The sequence below is a fragment of the Suricata suricatta genome, chromosome 5 (assembly GCF_006229205.1).
Source record: "Suricata suricatta isolate VVHF042 chromosome 5, meerkat_22Aug2017_6uvM2_HiC, whole genome shotgun sequence".
In the NCBI taxonomy this organism is placed as follows: Eukaryota; Metazoa; Chordata; class Mammalia; order Carnivora; family Herpestidae; genus Suricata; species Suricata suricatta.
Window position 1 is genome coordinate 29,475,897 of NC_043704.1, and position 27,887 is coordinate 29,503,783.

The 27,887-nt window shown below is 35.7% G+C and overlaps 1 protein-coding gene, 1 long non-coding RNA gene and 1 pseudogene across 2 annotated transcripts in view; 2 read left to right on the forward strand and 1 right to left on the reverse strand.

Moving 5' to 3' along the window:
• Positions 1–14,562, reverse strand: part of LOC115291617 — a 38,033-nt gene extending 23,471 nt beyond the window's left edge. The window contains exon 1 of the long non-coding RNA XR_003908588.1: positions 14,428–14,562. This is a non-coding gene — a long non-coding RNA (uncharacterized LOC115291617). The remainder of the gene's footprint in view (positions 1–14,427) is intronic.
• A 3,755-nt stretch (positions 14,563–18,317) lies between these two features.
• Positions 18,318–18,413, forward strand: LOC115293038 (annotated as a pseudogene).
• A 2,586-nt stretch (positions 18,414–20,999) lies between these two features.
• Positions 21,000–27,887, forward strand: part of LOC115291104 (putative uncharacterized protein ENSP00000383407) — a 55,800-nt gene continuing 48,912 nt past the window's right edge. The window contains exons 1-3 of the mRNA XM_029938686.1: positions 21,000–21,160; positions 24,183–24,220; positions 25,929–26,015. Coding sequence (XP_029794546.1) covers positions 21,000–21,160; positions 24,183–24,220; positions 25,929–26,015 — 286 coding nt within the window. The remainder of the gene's footprint in view (positions 21,161–24,182; positions 24,221–25,928; positions 26,016–27,887) is intronic.

Below are 27,887 nucleotides of genomic sequence, written 5' to 3' on the forward strand. Positions count from 1 at the left end.
ACTGCAAGTCTTTTCCATGTTTTAAAATCCTTAAAAGTTTACTTGTGCAGAAACAGATTTGATTACATTGCACCATCGTGAACACTTAAATATTTTGTTCAAGCATCCCAAAGTTTATCAAAATTAATTGCTTTAATAATAAAATATCTACAAGGTACTTGGGAAAAAAACCAAACTATTTTAGGTGTTTTTTTTTATTTTTTCCTGTGAAGTAAATAAATAAAATTATTTAGCATATGGGCTTTCAACCAGGGTGTTGAGACACCCCACTGTGCTGTTGTGAGCTGTGAAAAAGGGGTGGGGTTGCAGTCTTCCCCAGAAATTTGTGCGTAGTTCAAAACATATTTTATCTATGCATGTTGGAATGTGAACATATGGGACATGCATTAAAAAAAAGATTAAAAATCACTGATTTAATGAAAATAAAGATAGCAGAATTAAAAAGTAGCAGTGTATATCAATATATTGCCCTTTAATTCTGTAGGAAGGAGGTGGTTTTAAATATTAAGCATGCCATAAAGATTGCCACTAAAGAAAGCCAGAGAAAGGGTTAAATATGCCCTTATTTAAGTGTAGGGGGAAATTGTAAATCTTTTAGTAAATGGGGGTTTTTAAGAGAAATATAAAGCAAACTTAATGAACTACCCATTCTGAACCAAGGATACTTTAAATAATCCATTAAAGGTGATTGCTATTATTTTGGATCTATAAACTTGAAATGGGGTCTATCTTTCAAAAGGGAGGCAAGGATATCCTTTTATGCATGCCACTCTGACTCCAGAATTTTTCTTACAGTTTCACATCGTGCTTAGGCTTTCAGAAGGCTTGCTCATTAGAAGCAGGATGATTTTCTTGTTGAGCTCATCATATAGTTATTGAGTTTAACACGACTTTGTAACCCAGTAAGGTTACAAATCAATTATCCCTGCACCATTTCTTCAGTGATTTGCAATGCTGCCTCTATTTTATTTGGAGTCTATTCTATTCCATTGATTTATCTCTACCCCTTTCCTTATACCTGTTCTTTTACATACCTATTAAGATCATTCTAATGCTAAGTAGACATCTTACTCAAGAATACCTTTTTCTCCTGTCCTTCAGAATTTGGACTGTTTAAGTCTTGGTGCTTCTATGTAAATTTCAAGTTATATGAAAATCTTTGATGGAATTTTGATAAAAATGGATTTAATTTTATATCCTCTTTAAGGGAAATTGACTTAATTATAGAGTGAGTCCTCCCATCTACAAATATGTGTAGCCTTTCATTTATTCTAATTTTTTTATGGACTATTAAGATAGTTTGCAATTTGCTCTATAATTCATGCACATCTTTTTACTAAATTTATTGCTAGGGGGCTAAGAATTTTGTTTGCTGTTGTGATTATTTTTTTCCTATTTTTGTTTTTGCTGATTTATAGCTACATTATTGGTTTCTTGATATTGATATTGCAAATAATAATTTTGTTGAATTAGAATTCTGGTAGTCTATGTTTTCTTTCTTAGATTTTCCATGCAAATAATCTGTGAAGTTTCCTCTTATTTAGTAATTATATCATTCTTAACTTTTCTCTCCCGTAACATTGACAAAAATGCAATAATAGCGGGCATCCTACTCTTATTTCTAACATTCCTGTAGTCACTCCTGAATGAGTCTTCATTAGTTTTTAACACATAACCCTAATGAGGGTAAGGAAGTCCTGTCTTTTTCCAATTTGCTTAGATTTTATCACAGATGAATAATAAACTTCAAATTTTATTTCTCAAATAAAATAAAATTTTCAAATAAAAAGTTTTCCAATTTATTATTCCAATAAATTTTCTTTCTAATACTGTAAAAAGGCATTTCAATGTTGAAATATCTTCATATTCTTATATTAAATACTAATTGACCATGGTATATTTTTATGTACATTATTATATTTAATTTTGTTAGCATCACCTTTAGAATATCTTAAAACTATTTTATAAGTAAAATAGGTCTGGAGTTTTTTTGAATTGACAAGAAAATTGTCAGTTTGTTTTCCCAGAATGCCTATTAATTTTATGTTGTAATATCTTAATATACCCTCTACACTTTTACCTGAATGTTCCATGTGTTGTCTATTTATTCTTATATGCTGCACCCTGGGTAGACTCCTCAGCATTCTGTAATTTTTTTTAGAGGTCTAGAGTTGATCCTATTTTTTACTTTTAATATAAATTTCTATGATTATATTACTCATTTTCAAGAGTGGTTTTTTTGTTGCTCTTTCACGATTCTTGTTTCATTTCTGTCAGTTTGGTTTTTGATCATAGATTATTATGGGGAGCGATCTCCTGTACATTACCCCACAAAGCCCAAGATTTGGCCCGTGCTACCTGTTTGTGACTGAGCACTCAACAGGTCCAAAGTTTTACATTCATTCGCCACTTCATGTTTCAGTGATATTATCAGTCTTCCTAGATGTTTAGAGATTTTGGAGCATATGTGACTTAGTTCTTACTGAAGTCTTTAATTTTCCCAATAACTTCCCATATGTTTTGAGCGGTGGTTATTTAAAATACAAAACTATTGAGCATTTTAGTTTAAAGTTCTATAAGTAGAATGCAAATACAATTCAATCTTAGCTTACATGATGAGCTACCACACTGCAGTTTTTTACTCATTGTTTCAACCAAGAAAACTTTTTCAGAATCCGACAGACCATTATTGGCATATCCAGTTAGTGTAGAAATTTTCAATATACCATATGTATATAGTCTCTCTTATGACTGTTTCCAGATGATGTCATATCTAAACCAAGTTTGTCTCAAAAGAAGAAAATATAACAAGTCAACTCAATAAGTTTGCTTCCCAAATTCAAAGGAAAATGCAGAGCATAGTTCACAATGGTTTTAAGTGCAGACTCATACATCTGAAAGTTTATGATTCCATCAAAGAATAAAAACAAATAAATACTATTATATCTTAATATAAATACTATAGACATTAATATTAGTGCCTTTATTATACTTGTGAAATACTTTTGCTGTTTCCAAGCACACTCTGTCTATTCATTTTAACCTGACAGCTCGTCTGTAACATGAATGAAAGTGCTGCTTTACAGTTGAGGAAGCCCAAGTACAACAGATTGTGTTTCTTACACAGGATGTAGTACTAATTAGAGGGATATGTATCTCTGAAACCTGTGACCTGACACCCAACACAGTTTGTTGCCGTCCAAATAGGCCTTTATTTGGTACCTTGAACTTGATGTCTTCATCATGCTTCGTGAGAAACTGCCTTACTTTGTGTATTGCTCCCCAACACTTAGAGTCTTGTTTGAATTCTTGGCTCTTTAGTGACCGATGATGATGCCTTTCTCTACTGCCTTGTTCACTGCTGAAAACTGGCAAACTGTTAGCTCTTAATCTCTATGCCTGGGAGAATTTGGATAGGTTACTTTATAAAAGTGGGTAGATAGGACAGATGACTTTTCAAGAGAAATATCATTTTGTTGTTTTTTGCCTCATAAATTTCTTTTCTTGCAGGAGGGCTCTATGGATAGCTTATATGAGCCAGTCCCAGAGCAACAAGAGAGCCAAGGAAGCACCTCTGTCAGGACTGGTTCTCCTATCCCACCCCTTGGGGAGAGTGGAAAAGCACACAACGAGCTCTCCATGGTGAGTGAAGCCTTGAGTTGAGTGGATTAGTTCTCTATTAGAAATTGAGAGTCATTTGCTTAATGATATCTGTCAATACAGCGAAAACCACTCTGCTCAGAAAGTTCTCCATTTACTTTTAGTTTCTGATTTTCTCTTCATTGTTGTCTCTTTCGTGATTTTAACTTATCACTATGAATTATCATTTATGTATTAGATGGTTACATCAGTTAAGTTACTTAATCCTCAAAGCAGTGTTATGACAAAGAAATAATTATAGCTTATCGAAGATAAGGAAACTGGAGGAGAGAAAGGAAAACTAAGTTGATAATGGCTCCAAACCATGGTGTTAAAGCGGGCATTTAAATATATGTGGGTCTGTGTTAGTAGTTTGTCAGTAGTTTATTCGTACACCAGGTATGAATGTGTGTTTGGGATGGATTGGGGGGACCCCAAATTTGTAACATTTGCCACTTGTCATGGTGTAAATGTTCCTACCATGGTCATTTTCAAGCTACCAGAGGTTTAACAACTGGCTTCCAATAGCTGAGTATTTATTTGTTCATTATCTCTGGTGCCTACTCCAGTGTACCACTGGTGGCTTTAAAATCTGTGCCAACCACTTTCCTAAGCTGCTCCTTAAATTTATGGGCACACATTGTGATCTCACAAAGCTTGAGTATGACTGCAATGCAAAAGTGGATCGTTTTTTTGAATTATCTTTGTAACTACTAGAGGTACAGAGTTTCCCGTGTTCTGCAAAATTGGCCCTGTCCCTGTTTCACAGTGCTAGCTGTTTTCTTAGTTGACAATGCTATATTTAAATTAATCTCACACTCAGAAATTTATCCTGCTTCTGTTGTGGCTTCCATTGTGGCTTAGTACTGTACAAAGCATCTTATGTCTGCTACAAATAAAGAATGTTTTTAGTGGCACCTGGGTGCCTCAGTTGGTTATGCATCCAACTTCTGCTCAAGTCATGATCTCCCAGTCTGTGAGTTTGATCTCGAGATCTGTGAGTTAGAGCCTCACTTCAGGCTCTGTGCTGACAGCTCAGAGCTCAGAGCCTGGGGCCTGCTTCAGATTCTGTGTCTCCCTCTCTCTGCCCCTTCCCTGCTCATGCTCTGTCTCTCTTGCTCTCAAAAATAAATAAAACATTAAAAAAGTTAAAAGAAAAAAGAACTTTTTTATACTTCTAAAGATAGATGCCACCTTCTTCTCTTACAACCATACTTTTCCCCAATAACAACACAAATATTAATATCTGCTTCCTTTATGTAATGCAACTGGAGCAGGTGATGTTACATGTGACATTATTTGTGTTGATCTTCACAATAACTTAACCTTTTTGAGAAGGGTAAGTAACTTTCCTGCTTAAAAAGAGGATGACCTAGGATTCAAACCAGATCTTTCTTTGCTCTAGAGAAAGGGTTACAGTAAAGTACTTTCAAGTTTTATACCTACCTTTATGCATACCTGTTTTATTCTATGGGGGCATTCTTTGTGAACTTTTTTTATACAGCTTACAGATGTAAGCACTGTAATGTTAGTTAGCAAACAAGTAAAAATAATCTACAAAATTTTTAGTGTAAACTCTTCCTTCAATCTATACCCTTTTCAATATCCATTAAGATGTTGATGCTAACAGATAAGCATAAGAGGAAGCAATAATACATTTTACATATTAATGCGAGAGACAGAGACTTACATAGAGTGCTCAGTTGAGTTCACAAAATGTTTGTAAGCGTTTTTATTCTATAATTAAAAAGAAAAATTGAATAGGCTAAGAGCCTGAAGATATTTCTTTAAATGTGTTAGTTTAATAAATATGCATGAAAAACAAACAAGTCTATGGCCAAGCAGTCTACTAGAAATTTTATCCAATTTCACTTATCTTGTAAAAGTTGATGAGAATAATAAAAACATGATTTAAATTGCTACAACCTTATGTATCTATCTATCTATCTATCTATCCACACAACACACACATATATACATGTATATTATATAGGTATATATGACTCCATATTTAGTTTGAAAATATGTGCATACATACAAGCATAAATTTGTGTGTGTGGGTGTGTGTACACTGAAAGGCAGCCAGTTTGACCACTGATTCTAGTATTAATTGTTTAATTATATCAGTCCTTTCAAATTACCACTGATATTTTATTCCTTACAAAAATTATTTCACAGCTGGAATAAAATAAAATCAGTTTTTTAATAATGACATTTAGTGATTTAGAACTTTCCCCCTGATCCTCTGAAGAATGGATTTTTTCCCTCCTAGTATTCTCACTTAATTTCCCAACCTCACCCCCTAATTCAAGGGGTAAAAATAAGTTTTGGACTAGTCTTGATAGTATCAGGAAAATATTATTCTCTTTGGATTCATGTTCTAGAAATACTATTAAAACACCCCTAACGTTCATGGAGTTATGTCTCAAGCTCCAGTCCTCAACACAAATGTATCTGTGACCTTCCCAGAGAAGAGAAGTACTCTCATATTTAAGCTCTTTAGTACCAACCAGACAGCATATTTAGCTGTTATAGTGGAAATTAATAGCCCATACTAAAAAATAATATCATTTGTCACATGAATTGAAAAGAAAACTCAAATGAGAGAGGAATCTTAGGCTTCCTGACTTCCCTTAAGCATATTTTAATTTATTCTATTTATTAGGAGTTTTATAATATAGAAAACACTGTTTAAAACAAGGTGTGATGTTACATAGATAAGAATAAAATAATCCAGAGTTCAGAGAAGATAATCTAGTGTAGATTAGCTTCACATTTAAGGGTCAAATAGATATTAAAGGGAACGAAGTTTATTTGGGAATTTTTAAATTAAAAAAATTAATTGAACTGTAGTTTATATTGTAAATTTCAGGTATACAACATACTGATTTGACAGTTATATACATTATGACATGCTCACCATGATAAGTATAGTTACCATTTTCCACCACACAAAGTTATCACAATATTATTGACTATATTCCCTATGCTCTACTTCTCATCTCTGCAACTTATTTTATACCTGGAAGTGTATATCTTTTAATCATCTTCACTAATTTTGCTTATCTCTCATCTTCTTCCCCTCTGGTAATCACAAGTTTGTTCTTTATATTTATGAGTCTCTCTTTTTGTTATTGTTGTTGTTGTTGTTTTCTTTTTTTAGATTTCACATCTAAGTAAAATCATATGATATTTGTCTTTCTGTCTGACTTATTTCACTTAGCATAATACCTTCTAAGTCCATCAGTGTTGTCACAAATGGCAAGACCTCATTCTTTGTATGGCTGAGTAATATTCTACTGTATATATAAACCACATCTTCTTTATCCATTTACATGTCAACGGTCACTTAGGTTGTTTCCATATCTTGGCTATTGTAAACAATGCTACAATAAACATAGGTATGCATGTATTTTTTTTTCAAATTAGTGTTTTCATGGTCTTTGGGTATATACCCAGAAGTGGAATTACTATTTTTAGTTTTGGAGGAACCTACATACTGTTTTCCACAGTGGCTATACCAATTTATATTCGCACCAACTATGCATAAGGGATTGCTTTTCTCCACATCTTTGCCAACAGTTGTTATTTCTTGTTCTTTTGAAACTAACCAATGTGAGGTGATATCTCATGGTGGTTTTGACTTGCATATCCCTGATGATTAGTGATGTGGAACATCTTTTCATGTGTCTGTTGGCCATCTGCATGTCTTCTTTGGGGAAAATGTCTATTCAGTATTTGGGATTTTAAGTGAGGAGCATCTGAAAATACCCAGTTTTCATTTTAATTGCAATTCCAGGGAGATTGGTAATGGAGAGCTGGTCCAAAAATAAATCAATTTAAAATACAATATTTTATTACATTTTGTCAAGAGGAATAATAAGTGATCCACTTGTATATTTGCAAAGCCAGAGAGTTTGGGAAAGCTACTGCCAAAAAAAAATGGGTAAAATGTTTTATGGAGTAAATACACATGCAACAAAATAAATATGCTGAAAGAAAATATACTATTATACTAGCCTAATTAAGGACTGAAAACTTTATTACTATATTAGTTAAAATTCAGGCCATTAAAGCTTGATTCTGTACCTATTTTAACACCTCTTTATCACGTCTGAAGCTAATAAAATATCTTGATTTAGAAATAGAGTGAGAACATAAAATATTTGTACCTCTGCCAGTGGGGGTTAACTGGATCAGTCTTGAAATATCTGGTTTGCCATCTATATTGACTGAAGTAAGCAAATAATTGTCAGTTTTTACTTCATCTTGTAACTTTAAGTTAAATTGATAAGAAATTTGAGCCTTTTCAAAAGGAGCATTAACGTGGGGTAGGGGTAATGTCCCTATTATGTGTATGTTGAACATATTATTTATATACTGCACAAATGTTCATTCAATAAATATTTGTAAGCTAAATGAATGGATCAGTGAAGTTTCATTAATCACACTAAAGAAAGTCTTCATAATGGAGTACGTATGTTCAAGGTCGAAAAGCATGAGCTTTGGAGTTGAGCAAATAAGAAAGAGTTTTCACTCTGACTCTGCCACTTGCCAGCTATTTGATCTGGGAAAGTTGCTCAAATTCCCTAGAGCTCAGTGTCCTTCTCTATAGATTGAGAACAATCCTTTGCATAGGTTTGGCTGGGTTCTGTTGCAGGAAGACAATCTCTTCTTGTTCCTCCTCCTCTCCACATGTGGGAAGGATCCAGCACAGAAGTTCAAGAACCATGGGAAAGGCTGATATGTCACACTGAAGCTGAGGTTGCAGACTTGCAGCCCCAGGGGCCTATATTTTATGATCTGTGAGCTAAGAATACTTTTTACATTGCTAAAGGGTTGCTTAAAAAGAAAAACAAAAGTGAAGACTGTGCTATAGAAATTGTATGTGACCCACAGAGTGTAATATATTTCTATCTGGCTTTTCACAGAAAATGTTTACAAACCCCTAGGGCTATGCATTTACAGACACAGGTGGCAACTGGTGCTCGAAAAGGAGCTAGTCCAAATGAGGATGGCAAAAGGGCTAAAATAGATGCCATATTTAAATTTTTTAAAGTTTATTTATTTTGTTTTGAGAGAAACAGAGACAGCATGAGAGGGGGAAGGGCAGAGAGAGAAGAGAGAGAGAGAAAGGTTCCTAAGCAGGCTTCGTGGTGTCAGCACAGAGCTCCATGTGGGGCTTGAACTCACAAAATATGAGATCATGTCCTGAGCTGAAACCAACCGTTGGATGCTCAACTGACTGAGCCACCCAGGTGTTCCAATTAAAGACTCAGTATGAAAAAACCCTCAAGTAGCTCATTAACAGTTTTTACATTAATAACTTGTTGAGAAAATTTTAGGTATGTTTGGTTAAATAGAATTTCACTAATTTCTTAACATGGTTACCAGATTGTGGCTTCCACGTCACATCCCGCCTTTCAAATGTCATATGGATGTTTATATATTCTGCCAAACCTAAGTTATAAATGTTATTCTGACTTTAGGAAACTGAATATAGTTTTTAGCCTTTTGGCCTCTGATAGATAGAGGCACACCAGAAGGAAGGTGAGGATATGTTAAATGTCCATCTACTATGTCCACCATCCTTCCTTCAGAGTCTTTCATCTTTCTTATCATTAGTAACTTCTGGCAGTTCTCAACAGTATTGAGACACCAAAGTTACCAGGTCGTATCATACCTCACTTCACTTAAGGAAGTATAGATATTAAATTATAAAAATACTTGATGATAGACATTTAATTATATACTTTTAGACATTGATGAGACAATAGGGAGCATGTGTATGTTATCCAGTGATGAAGTTGAGATTTGTAACTTGTCTGAAGAGGTAGATGGAGTCAATCTCCATTGGAGTTCTGGCTTCCCAAGTATTAATCTTGTCCCTTGGCCCCTCTGCCAGAAGTGTGCATGAGTGTGTCTGTGTGTGTGTGTGGTATGAAAGTGTGTTAATGCAAGTTAGAGAAATCAGAAAGGCAGGAGATGGGTGTGTGGCAGAGTGCTTTTGGGAGATAAGCAGTGAAGAGGAAGAGAAGATAGGAGGATACAGAATCCGACCTTATAATATATATGCTAACTATAATCTGATGAGAGAGAACATAGCTGAAAGAACTTGAGATGGGCAATGTAGTTAATAGACTAGAGTTTTATTCCTGTTCCCGAGGCGGCTGAGAAATGTGTGTCCTTGAAAATGTTATTGAACTTCTCTGACCCTAAGTTTCCTGAGCAATAGAACGTGGATAAAAATGTCTGCATCTTGGTTTGTAGTGAGGATCAAATGTTATAACACACGTTAAGCACCTGGCATAATGCATGTTAATGTTCATTTTCCTTCCTTCTGCACCCCATCACATCAGGGCAGAGTGATCCTTTAATTTAATATCCTTGATTAAATGACTTTAAGTCAAACTCTCACTTGAGCTCAGATGTCGTTTTAAAATAACGGCTCAAAAATAATTTGTAATCAACACTCCTTACCTAAAAGCATTGATTTTTACAAGGCTGGACAAGAAGAAGCAACAGGATTTATTGTTGATGTGCATTAGAACACCCAAGATTTTAATCTCCACAAATTGCCTCAAATCATGAACACTCAGGTTGAGTGCAATGTTTGACAATTCAGCCCTAGATTTCCCATCATGTGTAGACAGCAGTGAACAAGAAAATCTATCACAGTGACTCTTGTTTGCCTAATTCTTATTTCAGTGATTTCTTTGTTGTTATTTCATTTCTTGGGAGAGGGCTCCATCTTAACTTAAATATTAGTAAAATGCAAGTTTATTTTTTTTTTATATACTCACTCATCAACATTCTGTCCTGAAAAAAGCACTGGAGAAATAAATTAAATTGTTCCCAGATACCAGATGTTAATCAGAAAGAAATAAAGCAGATTCAAAGATAGATTTAAAGACAAACTATGGGCATCTGGGTGGCTCAGTCGATTAAATGTCCGACTTCAGCTCAGGTCATGATCTCACGGATCCGAGTTTGAGCCCCGTGTCTGCCTTCGTGCTGAGAGCTCAGAGCCTGGAGCCAGCTTTGGATTCTGTGTGTGTGTGTCTCTCTCTCTTTGCCCCTTCCATGCTCATACTCTGTCTCTCTCTTCTTCAAAAATAAATTAACATTAAAAATTTAAAAAAATAAAGACAAACAATACATGTCTAACAGTTGGTTAGAGCTCAGCCCTAATGAGACCAGGGTTAGAGGTTTAATCCCTATTTGGCTAGTATTTTTGCTGTGTTCTATAGCCACTGGCAGCACCCATACCCCAGTCTGCCATCTTGCCTATGAGTGCCATTGATCATTAAGGACTTTGGGTTGGAGGATGAGGAGGCACCTGCACAAAACCATTACCCACAATGAGAAGAGCAATCAAAGGAAGAACAACCTTGCTGACCAGTAGCTCATTTACCCACGGAGAGTTTCTTTCACTATAATCAGTTTTTAGGCCACCAATACAACTCTCAGTTTTCAACTTAGGATAATTCATAGGTCAATGGGAAGAGCATTATAAGAGAAAACTGGGTTCTTGCAGGCTTTGTTCTTAAAGGTGCTGAATAAGTCCTTACACTATCTGGATCTTAGTTTCTACCTCTACAAGATAATAGGATAAGACTAGATGGTCTTTAAGGCCCTTTGCTGCTCTAAATGTTTGCTAGAATACATTTTAAGTTATTTTGGAAGGGGAATATTGTCTGACATAAAATACTATTATTTTCCTTTTGGAACTCTAGAAGACAGATTTCTAAGATGACCTCTAATGAACCTGGCTGTATTAGTCAGTGTTTCCTAGGGAAACAGAACTGATAGGTTGTGGTCATACAAAGAGAAAAAAATATGTGAAAGAATTGGCTTACATGATTATGGAGGCTGGCAAGTCAGAAATTTTCAGGGCAGGCTGGTAGACTGGAGCCTCAGGGAAGAGTTGGTGTTATAACTAGAGTCCAGGGGTGCCTGGTTAAGTATTGGGCTCTTGGTTTTTGGCTCAGGGCATCATCTCACAATCATGAGATCTAGCCCCACATCTGGCTCTGTGCTGACAGTGTAGAGCCTGCTTGGGATTCTCTCTGTCTCTCTCTGTCTCTCTGTCTCTCTGTCTCTCTCTCTCAAGATAAACAAATAAACTTAAAAAAATACTTAGGTCCAGAAGTAGTCTAGTGGTAGAACTCCCTCTTCTCTCTGGGAGACTGCAGTCTTGTTGTCTTAAAGCTTCAATTGATTAGATGAGACCCACTTATATGAATGAGGGTAGTTGCTTTACTGAAAATCTACTGATTTAATTGTTACTGTCTTCTGAAAACTACTTTTATAGTGACCTCTAGGCTACTCTTTGACCAAATAATCTGAACTAATGACATTGAAACAAAATTAAGCATCATATCTGCCTTCCGATATTTAAGTCCTTGTGCAATCCCCACCTTTGTATATGATTTAATTCCTATAAGACTTGGCAAAAGTAACAGGAAGTCACTTCCATAATTAGGTTACTAAAGTCCCTGACTTCTGTCTTTCTAGAAGGCTGGCTATATCGCCTTCTTGGCTTGAACTCTATGGTGAAACAAGAGCCCATCTAGTGAGGCCCAGGTAGTAAGGAACCCAGAGCAGCAGTCAACCCACAGCCAGAAAGGCAACGTGGCTTTTATTTCAACAGGCTTCAAGAAACGAGATGCTGCCAGGAATCACTAAGTGAGCTTAGAAGAGGAGCCTTTCCCCAGATAAGCTTTGGATGAGACCTCAGACCCTTGGACCGACAACTTGACTTTAACCCTGTGAGAGACCATGAAACAGAAGTCATTCCCATATTCTTGGCCCACACAGACTGTGAGATAATAAATGTGTACTGTTTTAAGCCATTAAAGTTTGGAGTAAATTATTGCACAGAAATACTTCACTAATACAAGCACGTAAATTAATTTGACAAGTTATTGATCAGATGTATTTGCAGATAACCAAATCTATGCAAGCTGGTTTAAGTAGAAAGGGATATATTACAGGTTAATGAGAGCTCGGAATCATTGGGAGGTTGAAGACAGATACCTAGCTGAGCTTGCAGAAGTACTCCGAGAAGTGCCCTACAAAACTCGTCACTGAAGACATTATTGCTTCTGTCACGATCAGAAAAAGGTCAAATCAAGAAGACACTATCACTGTGACTGCTCCAGAGCCACACTGCCTCTGCTGAGATTTGTTGCACTAAAAATGGATGCCCAGACCTTAGCTTTTGCCCCGTGTTAGTCAGTTTTGTATCAGTGTCTTCAGGGGGTGCATGGGGTGGGCAGGACACCACGCATCTCATTCTCATTTACAAGAGTCGTTTCTTTCTTTCCTTTCTCTTTCTCTTTCTCCTTTCCTTCCCACCTTTTCCTTCTCTTTCTCCTTCCTCATCTTCTTCTCACCTTCTTCTATACATTAATTTGAGGTTTAGTGAATGATGGATGTCAACTACAGCAAGAAATATATAAATCCAAAAGATCTAGAGAGAAACATAAGCAGCTATGTAATTCAATGCCTTATTGTAAGCATCAAGTCTGACTTCTATAAGAATTCTCAGAAGGAATTTCGAAACAATATACAATGCAGTTGTCAGGAGCACAAAACTGGGGGACCAGATGAAGCTTATACAAGCCCCAGCTTTGAAATTTATCAGCCGTGTGATCTTGAACAGATTCCTTAAACACTTCAAGCCTAGGTTCTTCTATCCAATGAAGGAACTATTTGTTATTCTTACTCATCATTTTAGAATAAAAAGTAACAATGTAATTAACATTATTAGTACGGAGGTTGGCACAAAACAAATAAGTAAATAGGGTGTTAACTCTAAGAATGTAATTGTGGTTTGTGGTTTAACGGTGCCAGTTCCACGGAGGTGAGACGTAAGACTTAACGGAAGGACTAGCGTCAAAAGTGGTGAAAAGAAGCAGTGAAGACGTCATCGTCGCACGCTGTTCTAGCATCTTTCACAAAAGAGCTTAAAAAGCACTTAAAGCGAAGTATCTTATAAATGGATAAAAGGACACACTGAAATGTGACATGTCATTTTAGAATAGATGAGTAATGGAGAAGTCAAGGCAGGTGACTCTCAGGTTGGTATTCTAACCACTCAACTGCATTTCTCACTTGCCTCCAAACTATTAAAATTGGGAGTTTTAGTTCTGTCTCCATATTAGCATCAGCATTGACAGAGCTATTAATAACATAGACACTAAAGGAAGAAAATGAGATTAACAATGGCATCTCATCAACTAGGTCTTCATCAAGCTATGAACAAGAGGAGTCAGTGTCAAAACAGTCATGTAATCCTTCTCCTGATTTCTAGATTGTAAAATGACTCCTAACAAGCTGACATATAAAACATAGATTACCTTCATTAAAAAGACTGCACTTTTCTTTCATTTTTATTTTTTTACCCATTATATCTATGATCGCGTACAGTTTTTCTGCACCAATTCATGTGTGAACACTATCTGGCGGTTTTAATTAGTTTCCTCTCGTAAATAGAGACTTACGTGAGAGTAAAATGAAATCAATAGATTAAGGTTAATTATACCTTATTCTCTTTTTTATTTCCTAAGCTTATGATACAATTACTAATTGAATCTAATGAAAGCCATTGCTCTCTCTTTAATCATGTTTTAAAGAAAAAGGGGTAAAGCAAAAAAGCCCATTCTCACTTTAATTTTCTCTTAAAAGCTTTTGTCATCCCTGCTGATTTTGGATTGAAATATTGTAGATTAGGAACCATGACTTGTTTCTACTGGAAGAGATTTTAAAGTTCTGTTCACCAACCTTATTCTATAGATGCAGAAACTAAGGTTCTGTGAGGATTTTTTGGATCTTGCTAATTTAGCAGCAGACCTGGGGAAGCGAGCCAGCTTCGGGAGTGCCAGTTCAGTGTTTTCTCATTGTGAGGATGGAGGCTGATATTTTTACCCATCGCATTTCCTATCACACTTCGAGCAACTTTGTTTGGCTTGCTCCTGTTCCATTTGGGGCTATGAAGATTAAAGAAGATAAGTGACAGCAAATTAGAAACTTAAGAAACATTAGTTGCCCTTCCCCTTTCTCAAACCCTGTGTAAACATAATTTCATAAATCATGACACATTTGAAGATATTCAAGAAAAGCTCTCTTTTTTAAAGAAATCTGGAATGGAATCTTTCTGTCAAGGAAGAATCTTTTATAATGCAAATAACCATCCCCTAGGTAACTCGGTTTGTCATCCCGGATATTTATAGCGCTGTGAGGAGTTTGTTCAGGATTGATAGAAAGCTCACTTAGCACACAGACAAATGGCAAAATCTTACATGATTTACCAGCTCTGTCCATGACGGATTAGATACGGTACCTGTGCACTCTCCAGGCACTACCAGCTATGTGATCTGCCCTAAGATGATGGGCCATGTGGGGATGCCATCCACCACCTGCTTCTCTTGAGGATATCAGAATTCATTAGCTATATAGGGTTGTTACTTTTTGACAGGAGCTGGACAGGCTGGCAAGAAAGTCTACTTTTCCCATCAGGATGAGCTGACATTGCTTCTTCTTCTTCAGTGCATTCTCATGGGGGGATGAAATCTGTTCTCTCTGAGAACTGTGACATTATTGTAGTAATATACTGGGGGACCTCCGATGCACAGACTGTTATCAAAATTCAGTGGCTCCTGAAGTGCCCACTTTTAATTAAATGTGCTGTTCTAAATTACTGGACATTCTCTGATGATAATGGCAGCATCCACAAAATGATTAATGCCTTTAAACACATCAATGTGATGTCTATGCACTTGTCTTCAAATACTAAGTTTTTAGTATTAATGCTTTGATAAGGGTGTTTTTTCTGAGTTGTTTGTTTAGTAGTGGTGAATAGTATTATATTTTCTGTTTTTTCAGTCACCCTCCCTCTGGCCAATAGCACACATTTGTGAGATCTGTGATCTAGATGGCAGGTGGAGTCTGTATGTGTGCAGTCACATATAGAAGTAGAATTGTGTGCAAATTAAGACATCAGGTATAAAATACCAGTTTTACCACATACTAGTTATGTGACCGGAGGCAAGACTTTCCACTGCACTGTGCTTCAGTTTACTCCTCTGTGAATTGAGGATAATTATAACAATATGAACCTCACAGGATTGCTGTAAAGATTAAGTGAATTACTATATATAAAGCATTAGAACTGTGCTTGATGCTACAGGACTGCTCTGCCATTATTGTTCTGCAAATGTGTAAAAGCAAGAAATTAGAAAAGCAGTATGATTGAAAGCCTTATCATTCTTAGCAACTTGGTTTAACCAGTTGGTCTAAGACTAGCTACGTCTACTAATAGTCCTCTTTGGTATGTGATCTATTTGATAACTTAGGAGACTCCATCATGGGATTTTTCTCCACATCTTTGCAGTAAGATGATGAGGCAAAGTAGAAGAGCTCATGGGTGGTAGGACTCCTTTACATGGGTGATGGTTTGTTATCCAATCACACAAATGTCCTCTTTGTTCTGAGAACAGAGCTGATGGTGTGTGTGTGTGTGTGTGTGTGTGTGTGTGTATGTGTGTGAGCGTATGTGTGTGTCTGTGTGTACACACTCTTTCTGGTGGTTTTAGGTGTACTGCAAAATTACTTTATTAATTTTGAAGCATCACAATCCTCTTTGACAGATGTCTCTTAGAATTTTTTGAAAAAGGAACTTCCATTAACTCCCATGTCTTTTTTTGAACATCTCTGGGAAATTTACTGAAGCACAGGAACAAAAAACTGTACAGAAACAGCCTCATTCAGTTTGGGTGTGGCATTATTGGAATGGCAGTATTTTAATATTAGTAAAACAATTTTAGTTATGCAAGTGAATCATCCTCATTCTCTTAAGAGAAATGAGCTAAACAAAAAGAAATTCAGTTAACTCATTCTAATGAAAAGTTATATGTATGCATACATATATGTGTGTGTATGTGTTTATGTTCAACTCTTGCTTTACTATTAGAACTCTATATAACTAATAAATAATAATTAATTTAATGGGAAATAACATCTATGAGTATCTTCAATGTGTTTGGCATCATGTAAGGATTTTATAAAGGCTAGCTCATTTAAACTTCAAAGTTAAGAAAACTGAACTCCAACAGGATTCTGAGATCAACAGTCATTGATGGTAAATATTTGCGAGAAGTAACACTTTAAGTCTTCTTTGCATCTAAAATGGTGTCTGGTCCATAGTACAAACATAAATTGTTGAATGAACTGTGAATGTGTCAGTGAATGAATTATATAATTCCAAAAGAATATATTAAAATTTAAAAAAAGGACTAACATTTAATCAAAGTCAAGCACTGTATGCATGACCCTAGACAAGTCAATTTACCATTTGGGATCTCAGTTTATTCATCTGCAAATCAAAGGTCAAATCTCATCAGCCCTATAGTCTTAAAAGTTCACCATGGGATTTACACCATCATTTACTGCCAATCAATTTTCTCTGGTGCAGAAACACCTTTCACATTTCCATTAGTCAGGCAACAACAATCCCTGATATATTCACTTCATTTTTCCTTTTGACTTTGTGATTTGAAAGTAAGATTTAAAAACCAATAATGCAAGAAACAGATACATTAGACTCAACCCAAAGGACAGCCAACCATAACCACCACATGAAAATAGAAATACAGCATTTAGTATCCAAAGTTTCTCTTAAGTAGCCCCCACTCTTTCTTCATTTTGAATTGTTTTTTTAAATTTGACCTAATTTACCTTACTTCATAGTTATGTAAAAATGCTTTACTCCTACAATCTCCTCTGATCTACTTGAATAATAAAACATTTTGGACATATTCTTCAGTTCCTGCTGGTCCATTTGTAATAATTTGCTTGTATTTCATCTTTTGTTTTCCTAACAATTACCAGGGGTAAAAATTAAATTAAGCCACAAACTCCCTAGTGAATGAAACATAAGACTAATGATTGGTGCTTGATTTAGGGGATAATGAAATGAAGGCTAACAGGAGCAAGTTTTGCTTGGTATTTATGGCAAGTGTCAAATTAATGGACTAGACAGAATCATTTCATTGACTCTCTGAAATGGTGTCTTCTTTTTGGAGTTTAGAGAAACACACACACACACACACACACACACACAGATGTGGTTCTAAAAATAAAGCTATATCTAGTCTTTCTTTGACTTGCCCCTCTAGGAATACAGGGTCTGAACTCTGAATACATAACAGTCTGCTTATGTAAGCAGAAGTCAGAATGGAAAGCAGCTGCTTTGAGTCTGGTACAAGCAGTACTAAAAATTGCTTAACCAATTCGGTAGTAATCTATAACTAGGCAACATCCAGGGAACAGACACATTATTAATTCAGTAGATGTTGCCTTGTTTGAGTAATCACTTTCCTCCATATAAGCACACTTCAGACACACATTCAGTGTGCTTGACTCTCCCTACCCTCTTGAAGAAAGGAGGTTACAGAAGCAAAACAACATTAACTCTTACATCTTAATAGGGATCAAGTGAAGTTTGAACTAAAATCTTTTTTTAGGTTTTATTTATTTAAATAATCTCAACTCCCAACATGGGGTTTGAACTCATAATCAAGAATTGTATGCTCTTCAGACTGAACCAACTAGGCACCCCTCAAAATCTTTTTCAAAGTGTCCATTACAAGAAAACTCTTTGCAAAAAGTCTCCAGTGCCTGCTTTGGCAGCACATATACTAAAATTGAGAAGATTAGCATGGACCCTGTGCAAGGATGACATGCAAATTTGTGAAGCATTTCATTATCTTAAAAATGTTGATTCGATGGGGTATATGCACCCCAATGTTGAGAGCAGCATTATCAATAATAGCTGAGTTATGGAAAGAGCCCAAATGTCCATCGACTGATGACTGGATAAAGATGTGATATATATATATATATATATATCACACACACATATACATACAATGGAATATTACTCAGCCATCAAAAGAATAAAATCTTGCCATTTGCAACAACATGGATGGGATCCGAATGTATTATGCTAGGCAAAATAAGTCAGAGAAAGAAAAATATCATTTGATTTTACTCATATATGGAATTTAAGAAACAAAAGAGATGAACACAGAGGATGAGTAGGAAAAATAAGATAAAAACAGAGAGGGAGGCAAACCATAAGAGGCTCTTAACTATAGAGAACAAACTGAGGGTAGCTGGTGGGGAGATGAACTAAGAGGGTGATGGGCATTAAGGAGGGCACTTGTTGGAATGAGCACTGGGTATTGTATGTAAGTGATGAATCACTAAATTTTACTCCTAAAACCAAAAAAAAAAAAATTCCAAATCAAAGTAATTCATTACAAGTAAAAATTGGATAACTCGGTTTCCAGTAAATAGAACAAAGTAGATAGTCCCTAGAGAAGGTTGTGGCAATATATGCCCCCAAAATAACCAATCTCTACCCCTGGTCTTATGAAATCCTCTGTCTCGATTCAGATGTCTCCAAATCTCAGTTCAGAGCTGTGTCTCTTTTACCACAGTCTATAGCCACATATATTTGACCAGTTTTTATGTGGGCCCAACACCTCATTGTATTAACTTAGCCAAGACTTTACTCAAGTGAAGCAGGAGACTGTGTTTGAATAATACGCCCCCTGTTCCAAATTCAAACACTTAGGGCTCAATCACACACAAGTTTTGTTTGCCCTCTGGCGTTAATTTCTTTGGTAGCATTTTTCATCTTGCACAAAATAAATTCTGGCATGTAAAAAATTAAGATAATGAATTACTGGTATAATAAGTTAATTCAAAAGTACTGTGATTGGCATGATTAAAAAGAAAAAAGGGCACCTGTGTGGCTCAGTTGGTTAAGCATTGACTCTTGATTTTTGCTAGGGTTCATGAGATCGAGCGCTGGTTCAGGCTCTCCACTGGCAACATGGAGCCTGCTTGGATTCTCCCTTTTTCCCTGTCCCTCCCTCACTTGCTCTCTTTTTTTCTCTCATACACAGTAAATAACTAAATTTAAAATAAGAAAACAGAGCACCTGGGTGGCTCAGTCAGTTAAGCATCTGACTCATGGTTTCGGCTCAGGTCATAATCTCTCATTTCGTGAATTTGAGCCCCATGTTGGGCTCTGTGCTGACAGTGTGGAGCCTGTTTGGGATTCTCTCTCCCCCTCTCTCTCTCCCCCTCCCCTACTCATTCTCTCTGTCAGTCTCTCTCTCAAAAATAAATATGTAAACTCAAAACAATTTAAAAAATAAGATAAAATAAAACAAAAAACAAAACAATACAATACAAAAGATATCTAACGTTTCCCATCTTTCTAATTGCAAATCGACATCTTGCCCTGGTCAACTCTATACGGGACCACTCTCTTACACGCAAAAGAGGTGGAATATGTTTTGAGGAGTCCAGAACTTGCCATTTGAGGAAATTTACCTGAACCCATACAACAAATTCATGAGACTCAGAACAGTGGCTTCTGATTATTGAAACATATTTGGCCCAGATTTTGTAGATTCTATGAACATGGAACTTGCTCCTTCCTACCTAAATTCCAAATATATGTGACAGAAAAATAGAATTACAGAAAGATATATGGGGGTACTCTTTCCTAATGACCCTCACACAGTTGGTGTGGCTGCTGATTGTGGTGAAAGGAACACAGCTGGCTTTTAGGCTGATGTGTGGAGACATCTAGCCCAAGACTGAAAGAATTTCATAAAAAGACCATGGATAGAAAAGGATTATTTTTAGGACACATGATGGCAAAGCATAGAGAAGTGAAAGTGGTCAGTCTGACCATTAGCTCCTCAAGGGTCTCTTGATATCCCAACTCACCTCAGGGCTTGGTTCATGACTCCCACATATTAACCTCCACTTCTACCTATTTCTTCCCAGACAGCATCCTTTGGGTGATCCACAGGCATTTTAACTTGGCAAAACTTGTTCCTCAAGTTCAGGGGCTGCATTTTAGCATAGGGAATTTTTAGTGACAGTCTACTCAACAGTGGATTCAGTTCATTCAAATCATCCTTGAGAGTTAAATCTTGATAAAAACAGAGTAAGGGTTAGAGAAATGACCCCCTCAGTTACTCTGTTGGGGAGACATTATCCTGGATTTGGCAGTGCTCAGACTAACACTATCCACCACTGGAATAATAAAACCAATTTTCCTTTTACTGATTTTCATTCACTACTCTCGCACTCTACACTTGTGTTTTCCCTCTATAATGAAACATTGGTTCCAATATTCTTTACTACACAAATTCCTTCCACACCGATCAAACCTTTCTACAACATGCTCTGTTGCCTGTGACATAATAGGTGTTCAAAAAGCACTTTGAACATCAAAAACAATACTGGTTTTTGAGTGAAGGAGAAGATGAATGATAACAAGAAAATATGGAAGGTTCTTAAAGGTGCCTTGGAACAGTTTAAGCTCTTTCAAGGATGGTGAAAGATCTGGCGACATATTCTTCCCCGAAAAGTGTAAGGGATTTTACACAACATTCAGTTGCTCTGAAGAGAAAGGCCAGATGAATCACAGGTATATTTCAACACACTCACTGTATTGTGATAGGTCAAACCTTCTTAAAGGAAGATATTATGTGACGTAATTGGATACTCTGGTGTGTATCTCTCCCCTTGGTGTCAGTAGGTTGATGAGGGATGGAAAGTTGAGGTTATGAAGATTTAATTGTATGTTTTTACTTAAAAGACCTGCTTTATTAACTGGCCAGGGCTTAGACTAAGGTCTGGCCCTAGTTAATAAAGGAAACACTCTACATTTCTGAAACTTACAAAGATAAAAGGAGGGGGAAAAAGCCTTGAACCCAGATTCTATGATGTAGTACTAAAATACAAGGGGAAAACACCAGTCATTTTAGTAGGAAAAGGAAAATGAACTCTGCTTGGATTATACTCAAAGATAAACCATACTAGGATTCTCCTTCTGATTTCTTAGAGTAGTATTACTTTATTTTATTTTTTTGTTTTATTTTTCAGGAAGTTTCTAATTTTGAGAATGCAAAACCAAAAAGAAAGTAAGTCAAGTTTACTTTGAAAACTTTCTGTTCTCTAGGTTGTATAACGTTGAATGGAATATTTTAGTGGTTTGCCTGTCAAAGTGCACTTTAACAAATTGTTGTGTACAAATCTAGATAGGCTTTACTTTGCTACCATTTCTCTGTTTATGCTGATGCATAGGAAACCTGTGCTGTTACATTCCTGTACACAAGGATGTGAAAATTCAATTTCCAGAAGAAACATGTGTTTAAACTAGGTTCAGATTAAAGTGGTAGCCTCCTCCAAAACATGCTTCAATTGGTGACCTATTAATCTTCTGAAGAGTTCTTCTAATCCAAATAAAAATGTTTTTGCAAAGAGATTTGGGTTATTTGGGTCAGGCTCGGCTTTACATTCTGCACATCAAGCTGCCGGAGGATGTGACACATACATGTTGCATAAGGTAATGGGATTTTAACTAATAAGGAAATACATAGGGGCCAGAAGTCAGCGTATGAGGAAATTTCCAGATTGATTGCTGATGATACAGAATAGCTTCCTTGCACTCTGGAATGGTCTGAGTCCAAATTGTTAACAGGTGAAATTCTCTCTGGATGTAGTCTTTCTGGACAGCCTTGCTCTCCTGCCCCCAAGGCATTCTCTACTTTCCTACGCTTTCCTCCCCTTCCTGCTCAAAGCTTTCTCCCAGAAAGGATATAAAACACATCCATAGTAAGTAGGTAATTGGATGATTAACAGCTTAGAGCACCTGCTAGGCAAGGGTAGTTGTAGTTTAGCCACCGTTAAGTACTTAAATTTCACAAGTGGCATTTTAAGCCTGAGCTGGAGTGAAGGAGTTTTTTTGGACAGTGTTCTCTCAGGCTTAAAAACTGCCGTGCCGATGTTGGTTTTTATTCCATCCATGGATAAGAAACTCACCAATTCCAAATAAAATACTTAAACAAAATTACAGCTATTGGCTTATGATCGATGCTTCTATAGATTAGAGGATACCAAAATATGAAAGGGTGGCTGGGGAGCGGATGAGGGGAGACTCTCGAAGCTGACCGAACTAGGATTTTCCAAAATCAGTTAATGTGCTCCTTGGATTCCAACCACATGAAATCAAATTGAAGACTCTTGAGTTTCTTAATTCTTTTGTGCACCACTCCTCTAAAGGGAACAACATCTCATGCCATTATGCACCTACTTCACCTTAGGATAGTATAAATAATAGCTGTTTTGGAATACTTACTATTTGCTAAGAGGTGCCCTCAGTACAGGACATGCATTTGTTTACCCAGTACTCAAAATAATTAACATGATTGAATCAGCACAGTCCTGTCTTCTCTGTTTTAGACAGTTTATTATGGAGATTCTCAATTATACAGAAAAAAATGAGGTAATAATGAACTTACATCACCAAGCTTGAACAAGTATCAATCTCCAAACATGTTTCATTCCTACCCATTTGACTCCCCAGCCCTTCTATCTATCTCCACTATTTTTTTAAAGCCAATTCCAGACATTTAATTTCATGTTTTGATATATATTGTTAAAAAGCAAGCACTGTATTTTTAAAAACATAGCTATGGTGCCACCACTCTACTACAACAAAAAAAGAAAGATTGAATAATATGACCAAATATATGGTCAATGTTAAATTTTTTCTGATAGTGGCAAGTGCTTTTTTTTTAATAGTTAACTTGAATCATTTTCCAAACAGGAACCATGCAATGCATTCAGTACATGTCTCTTAATTCAGAGGTTCTCCATTGATTTGTTGAAAAAACTGGATTGTTTGTTCTGAGGAACTTTCCATATTTTTGAATTTTGCTGATTGCATCGTTGTGGTATTAAAAAAAAAAGAAAAAGCTTGTTCTTTTATCCTCTATGTTTCCTGTAAATTGTTTAGTTAGATCTTGAGACTTGATAATGTTCAAGTCTGATATATGTATATATATTTTAAAAGTGGGTCATCAGTGACTACATACTTCCTGTTGCATTGCATTGGAAGCCCGTATATCTGGTGGTCTCTATTTTTATGACTCTGAATTTGCTTAGTGGGTTCAGACGGTACCTGGCTGATCCATCCAGCACAAAGTTGCCGATCAGCTTGTCAGTTAAAAGTTTTAAGAGCAATTGTTGATTATATCCTACATCTGTTGTTTCATTAGGGATTATACATGATTCTCTTCAATTTCTATCATTCTATCATTCTTTCTGTATTTGTTGAATAGAATTATTTTAAAAAGAGCTTTTCTACATTAACTATTTATTGACCAGTTTGAGACACTTTCATGTGAAAATGGTCCACTTTTTGTGTGTGTGTGTGGGGGGGGGGTTATGAGTGTGGCACGGAAATTTCCAGGCCAAGATAATACTTACATTAACTGCACCTCGGCAGCTAGGTTCAGTAAAATTTGGAGCCTTAGTTAGAGGTAGAATTTATTTCTGCTCTCAAAGGTATTGCAAACATGCCTAGATGATCTAATTTCTGTCTGATTAAAAATGTTATTTACTAGATGTAGACTTAAATATCTGTTTTTTTTTAATTTTTATAGGTCAATCCGGAGATCTATGTCTGAAAGCAAAGGATTTGGTTAGTAATTTATAAGATTAGTCATGCAGATAGTATGTTTTGTTTCCCTAAAAGTTCTTTTCTTCCTCTACTTCCATAAAGCAACAATAAGTGATTAATGGAAGTCAAATTGAGTTGTTTTTGAAGTCTATAGAAGAAATTTTAAAAAAAGGAATGTGGTTCCACTCTAACTGTAAATGGCTAAGACAAAGAAATCATTGATTTATTCAGAACAATTTCCTTTTACATTAAAAATATCATTCTCTTTGATGGTTTATTAGCTGATTATGTTCCAGATTCCCAATTTTAGCTTGGCTGACCATGGTCAAAGTGGCCTCTTCAATATCTTTTTAAATATATGAATCTAAGAGTGAATAAAAAAAGAAACAAAAAAATGTTTGTATTACAAAAGACTCTTCTAACACCAGAACTTTTCTTTAGGTTTTGTGATTACACTATCTGTAGTAATAATAAAGGCAATAGACTTGATTTGTATTTTAATTCTGAAGTAAATATCTAATTCTATTAATCACTTTTAGAAAGCTAATGAATAATATCTCTCCTCTTACAGAATATAGTGTTGCTAATTATAAAATAGTCACAGTGGCAAAACATCTGGATTTTTCACTCAAGAACTTATTTTCATGCAGTTTGTCAAACTTGTGGGTGCCTTTTATCCCCAGCAGATTCTAGGAGCTGGATTCTCAAACTCCTTTCTCTGTCTTTACAAAAACCAGTCTTCTAGGTGGATCTGTAAAGCTCATTCAGACTGAAGTGATGATCATCAATGGATGCAACTTCTAAGGGTGTCTGCATTGTAATCAGGTCTCACATTCTTCCAGTGGTAGTATCCACAGGGGCATTGTCCTATCTCACCAGTGAAGACCCTTATAGGCAAATAATTATTTTGAATATCAGCCCTGATTTAAATAATGCACAATCTTAAATGAAAGGAAATGAGACACAGTTTTGTTTTCCATCCAGATTTATTCTCATAACATGCTATGCAGTTTGTACACACAAGGCTATAGGTGTTTCCACCCAATATATTTCTTGACGCTGGACAGCCTTCACCATAGTCAAATATGAAAGTAAATAGTAACTTTATAAACAGCACAGATATGCTGCCTCTGTTTCCACGTGATACGGTGGTTGCATTATGTCAAATTTACTTTACCAATATATTAACATATATGTGGAATGATTAGTCTTTGGTAAGTAGATTAGAAGGGATTCTAATTCTTAATTAGGTACAGTTCAGCTCTTCAAAGCCTGCCCAGGCCCTGTTCTAGGTGTTGGGAGGACGAGGCTGAGAAAGTCATCATTCTTCCACTCAAGATCTTAGATGTACTCTCTACACACTTAGTCATTTTGTTAAAAATGATGAGAAATGTGGAGGGTGGGGACACTTGAACTTAGGTGTAAAAATTTTTTTAAAAAAGAAAAAAGAAAAAATACTTCAAAGAATAATGTAATCAGAAACTATCAACAAGTATTTCAATAGCAGCATTCTACCACATATGCTTGGGTGCTTATGTAGTTCATGGAAATAAATGGGAGCCCCCCAGACACCTGGGGTTGTCCATCAGGGACTGGAATTCTCCATCCTGGAGACCTCTCATCACTCACCAAGTTACCACTGTGCTGATCTTGTTTTGATTTTAAATTTCTTACACTTACTGGACAGATGTTACTATGAATTCTGCTAACCAATCCTCTGCTTTTTTAGAAAGGAAAATGGTGAATGACACAATCTGGCAAGAACCCACCAAGCCAGAGAATGATTCCCACATCAGAAGGCTCTGTCAGCGAAAAGGTAATTGCTAAATTTAGTTCAGCTGATTTTGCATTTTCCCAAAGTAGTTTAAAGGGCAGGTAAGAAAATTTACATCTTTCTCTATTAAAATAAGCCAGGCATTATGGTCTACTTAAAAAGGAAAAACAACTAGAATAGAAAGTATATATTATTAATAGCATATATAAGTGTGTCTGGGCGTGCATAGATACATACAGACATATAGAAAGAAAGTGGAATCTAATTAGATTGCCTGTTTAAGCTAAGAATCAATTGCAAATAATATTTGAAAGCCTTTAATGTCTAAAAGAACTTTATAATGCATTAAACATCAACACATAGAAAAACCTTCTAAAGATATCAATATGTTAATAGTTGTTAAGTTTAGATTTTCCTTAAAAAATAAAAAGAGTAATCTTTGTTATTAATTCAAATTTATATCATTTCATAACTTAAAAATTACCAAGAAGCGAAAATTAGCAGCCTGGTATAAAAATGTATTAATAATAAATGACTCCATAATTATAATTACTTAACTTTTGGAAGGTAATGAATAAAACAAAACGTCTTAAGAGTTCATGAAGATGAACAACAGCATAAAAAGTTATCTGCTTGATATTCTCCTTCTGATGTTACTGGAAGAAGAAATACCTGATTATATTAGTTACTAATTATTTAAGAGTTTCTAGTTTTTAATTAAAAATATTTTTAATAGCTTGGGACAAAGGAAATTATAATGCATTTTTATCATTAGGAGTTTAGTGATTTGATTTTGTATTCTGTTTAGATCTTACCTTTTGTTCAACACTGCTCTTAGATTTACAAAGTAATTATTTATGAAAATAATTTATTTTGAAATGTTTCAGTTTTATTCAAGATTATGTAATATTTTGGTGAATAAATTTAACTGAATTTTTAAATATTTATAATTTTCTCTATTGTAAATAAATCGATGAAACATTTGGGGTTTAGATATTTTCCTTTTTTTTTTTTTTTTTTTTGACCTTAGCCATAATCAAGAGTCAGATGCTTAACCAACTGAGCCATCCAGGTGCCCTTTAGATATTTTCTTTTAATCATAACATACGAAATGTTCTAATTTCATGTTTTGTTTGGATTCTATCTTCACCCCAAGGATGCCAGCTACCTTCATTCATACTCTCTGTAGGTTAGTCAAACATGCATCCACGTCATCCATCCATCCATCCCTTTAATAAGCACATGTGATTTTTAGATTGTTCTCTATTGATCTATGGATCAAGAAGTTATATTTGCACTATAAATTATTTTTAGTTATAGATTTTGCCATACACTTCTTCAAGAGTTCTATTGACTGAAACTGCCTTTCTCCGTTTTTTTTAATTGAGGAGTCATAGGCAGGTGAATCTATTACAGCTACTCTGACAAAAAATCTTGGCTTAAGGTGACATGTTTCTGATTAGTGATCTGTTCTTTGTCAGAGAAGGGAAAAAAAAAAACCCAAGAAATCCTTTATAGAAACCTTCTCAGTTTTGATTATGTCTCAGATTCTTGAGGTACTGTATATCCTGTGTGTGTGTGTGTGTGTGAGTGTGTCTAAAAGTTCAGCAGGCATTTCAGCAGTAGCGGCTGAGTCACAGGACATTTCCTAAGGATTAATGCTGCGCTAGGGAGAGTTGATGGCCTGAGACCAAGGCTGTCGGTGCCACTGTAAATTGAGGGGAAAAATTCCATGGGGAGGGAGGGCCACACGTTGTGGACTTGAATTTTATAGGTAGAGTAGCTTCATTTGGAAAGCTCAGAGTATTTCTAGGCAATTAGTGCCCTACACATCAACCCATAATATTTCTTTCTCATTTTAAACACTACTTTTCAACTGTTAATTGGATAATTACTTTAGAGAGGTGTACTGTG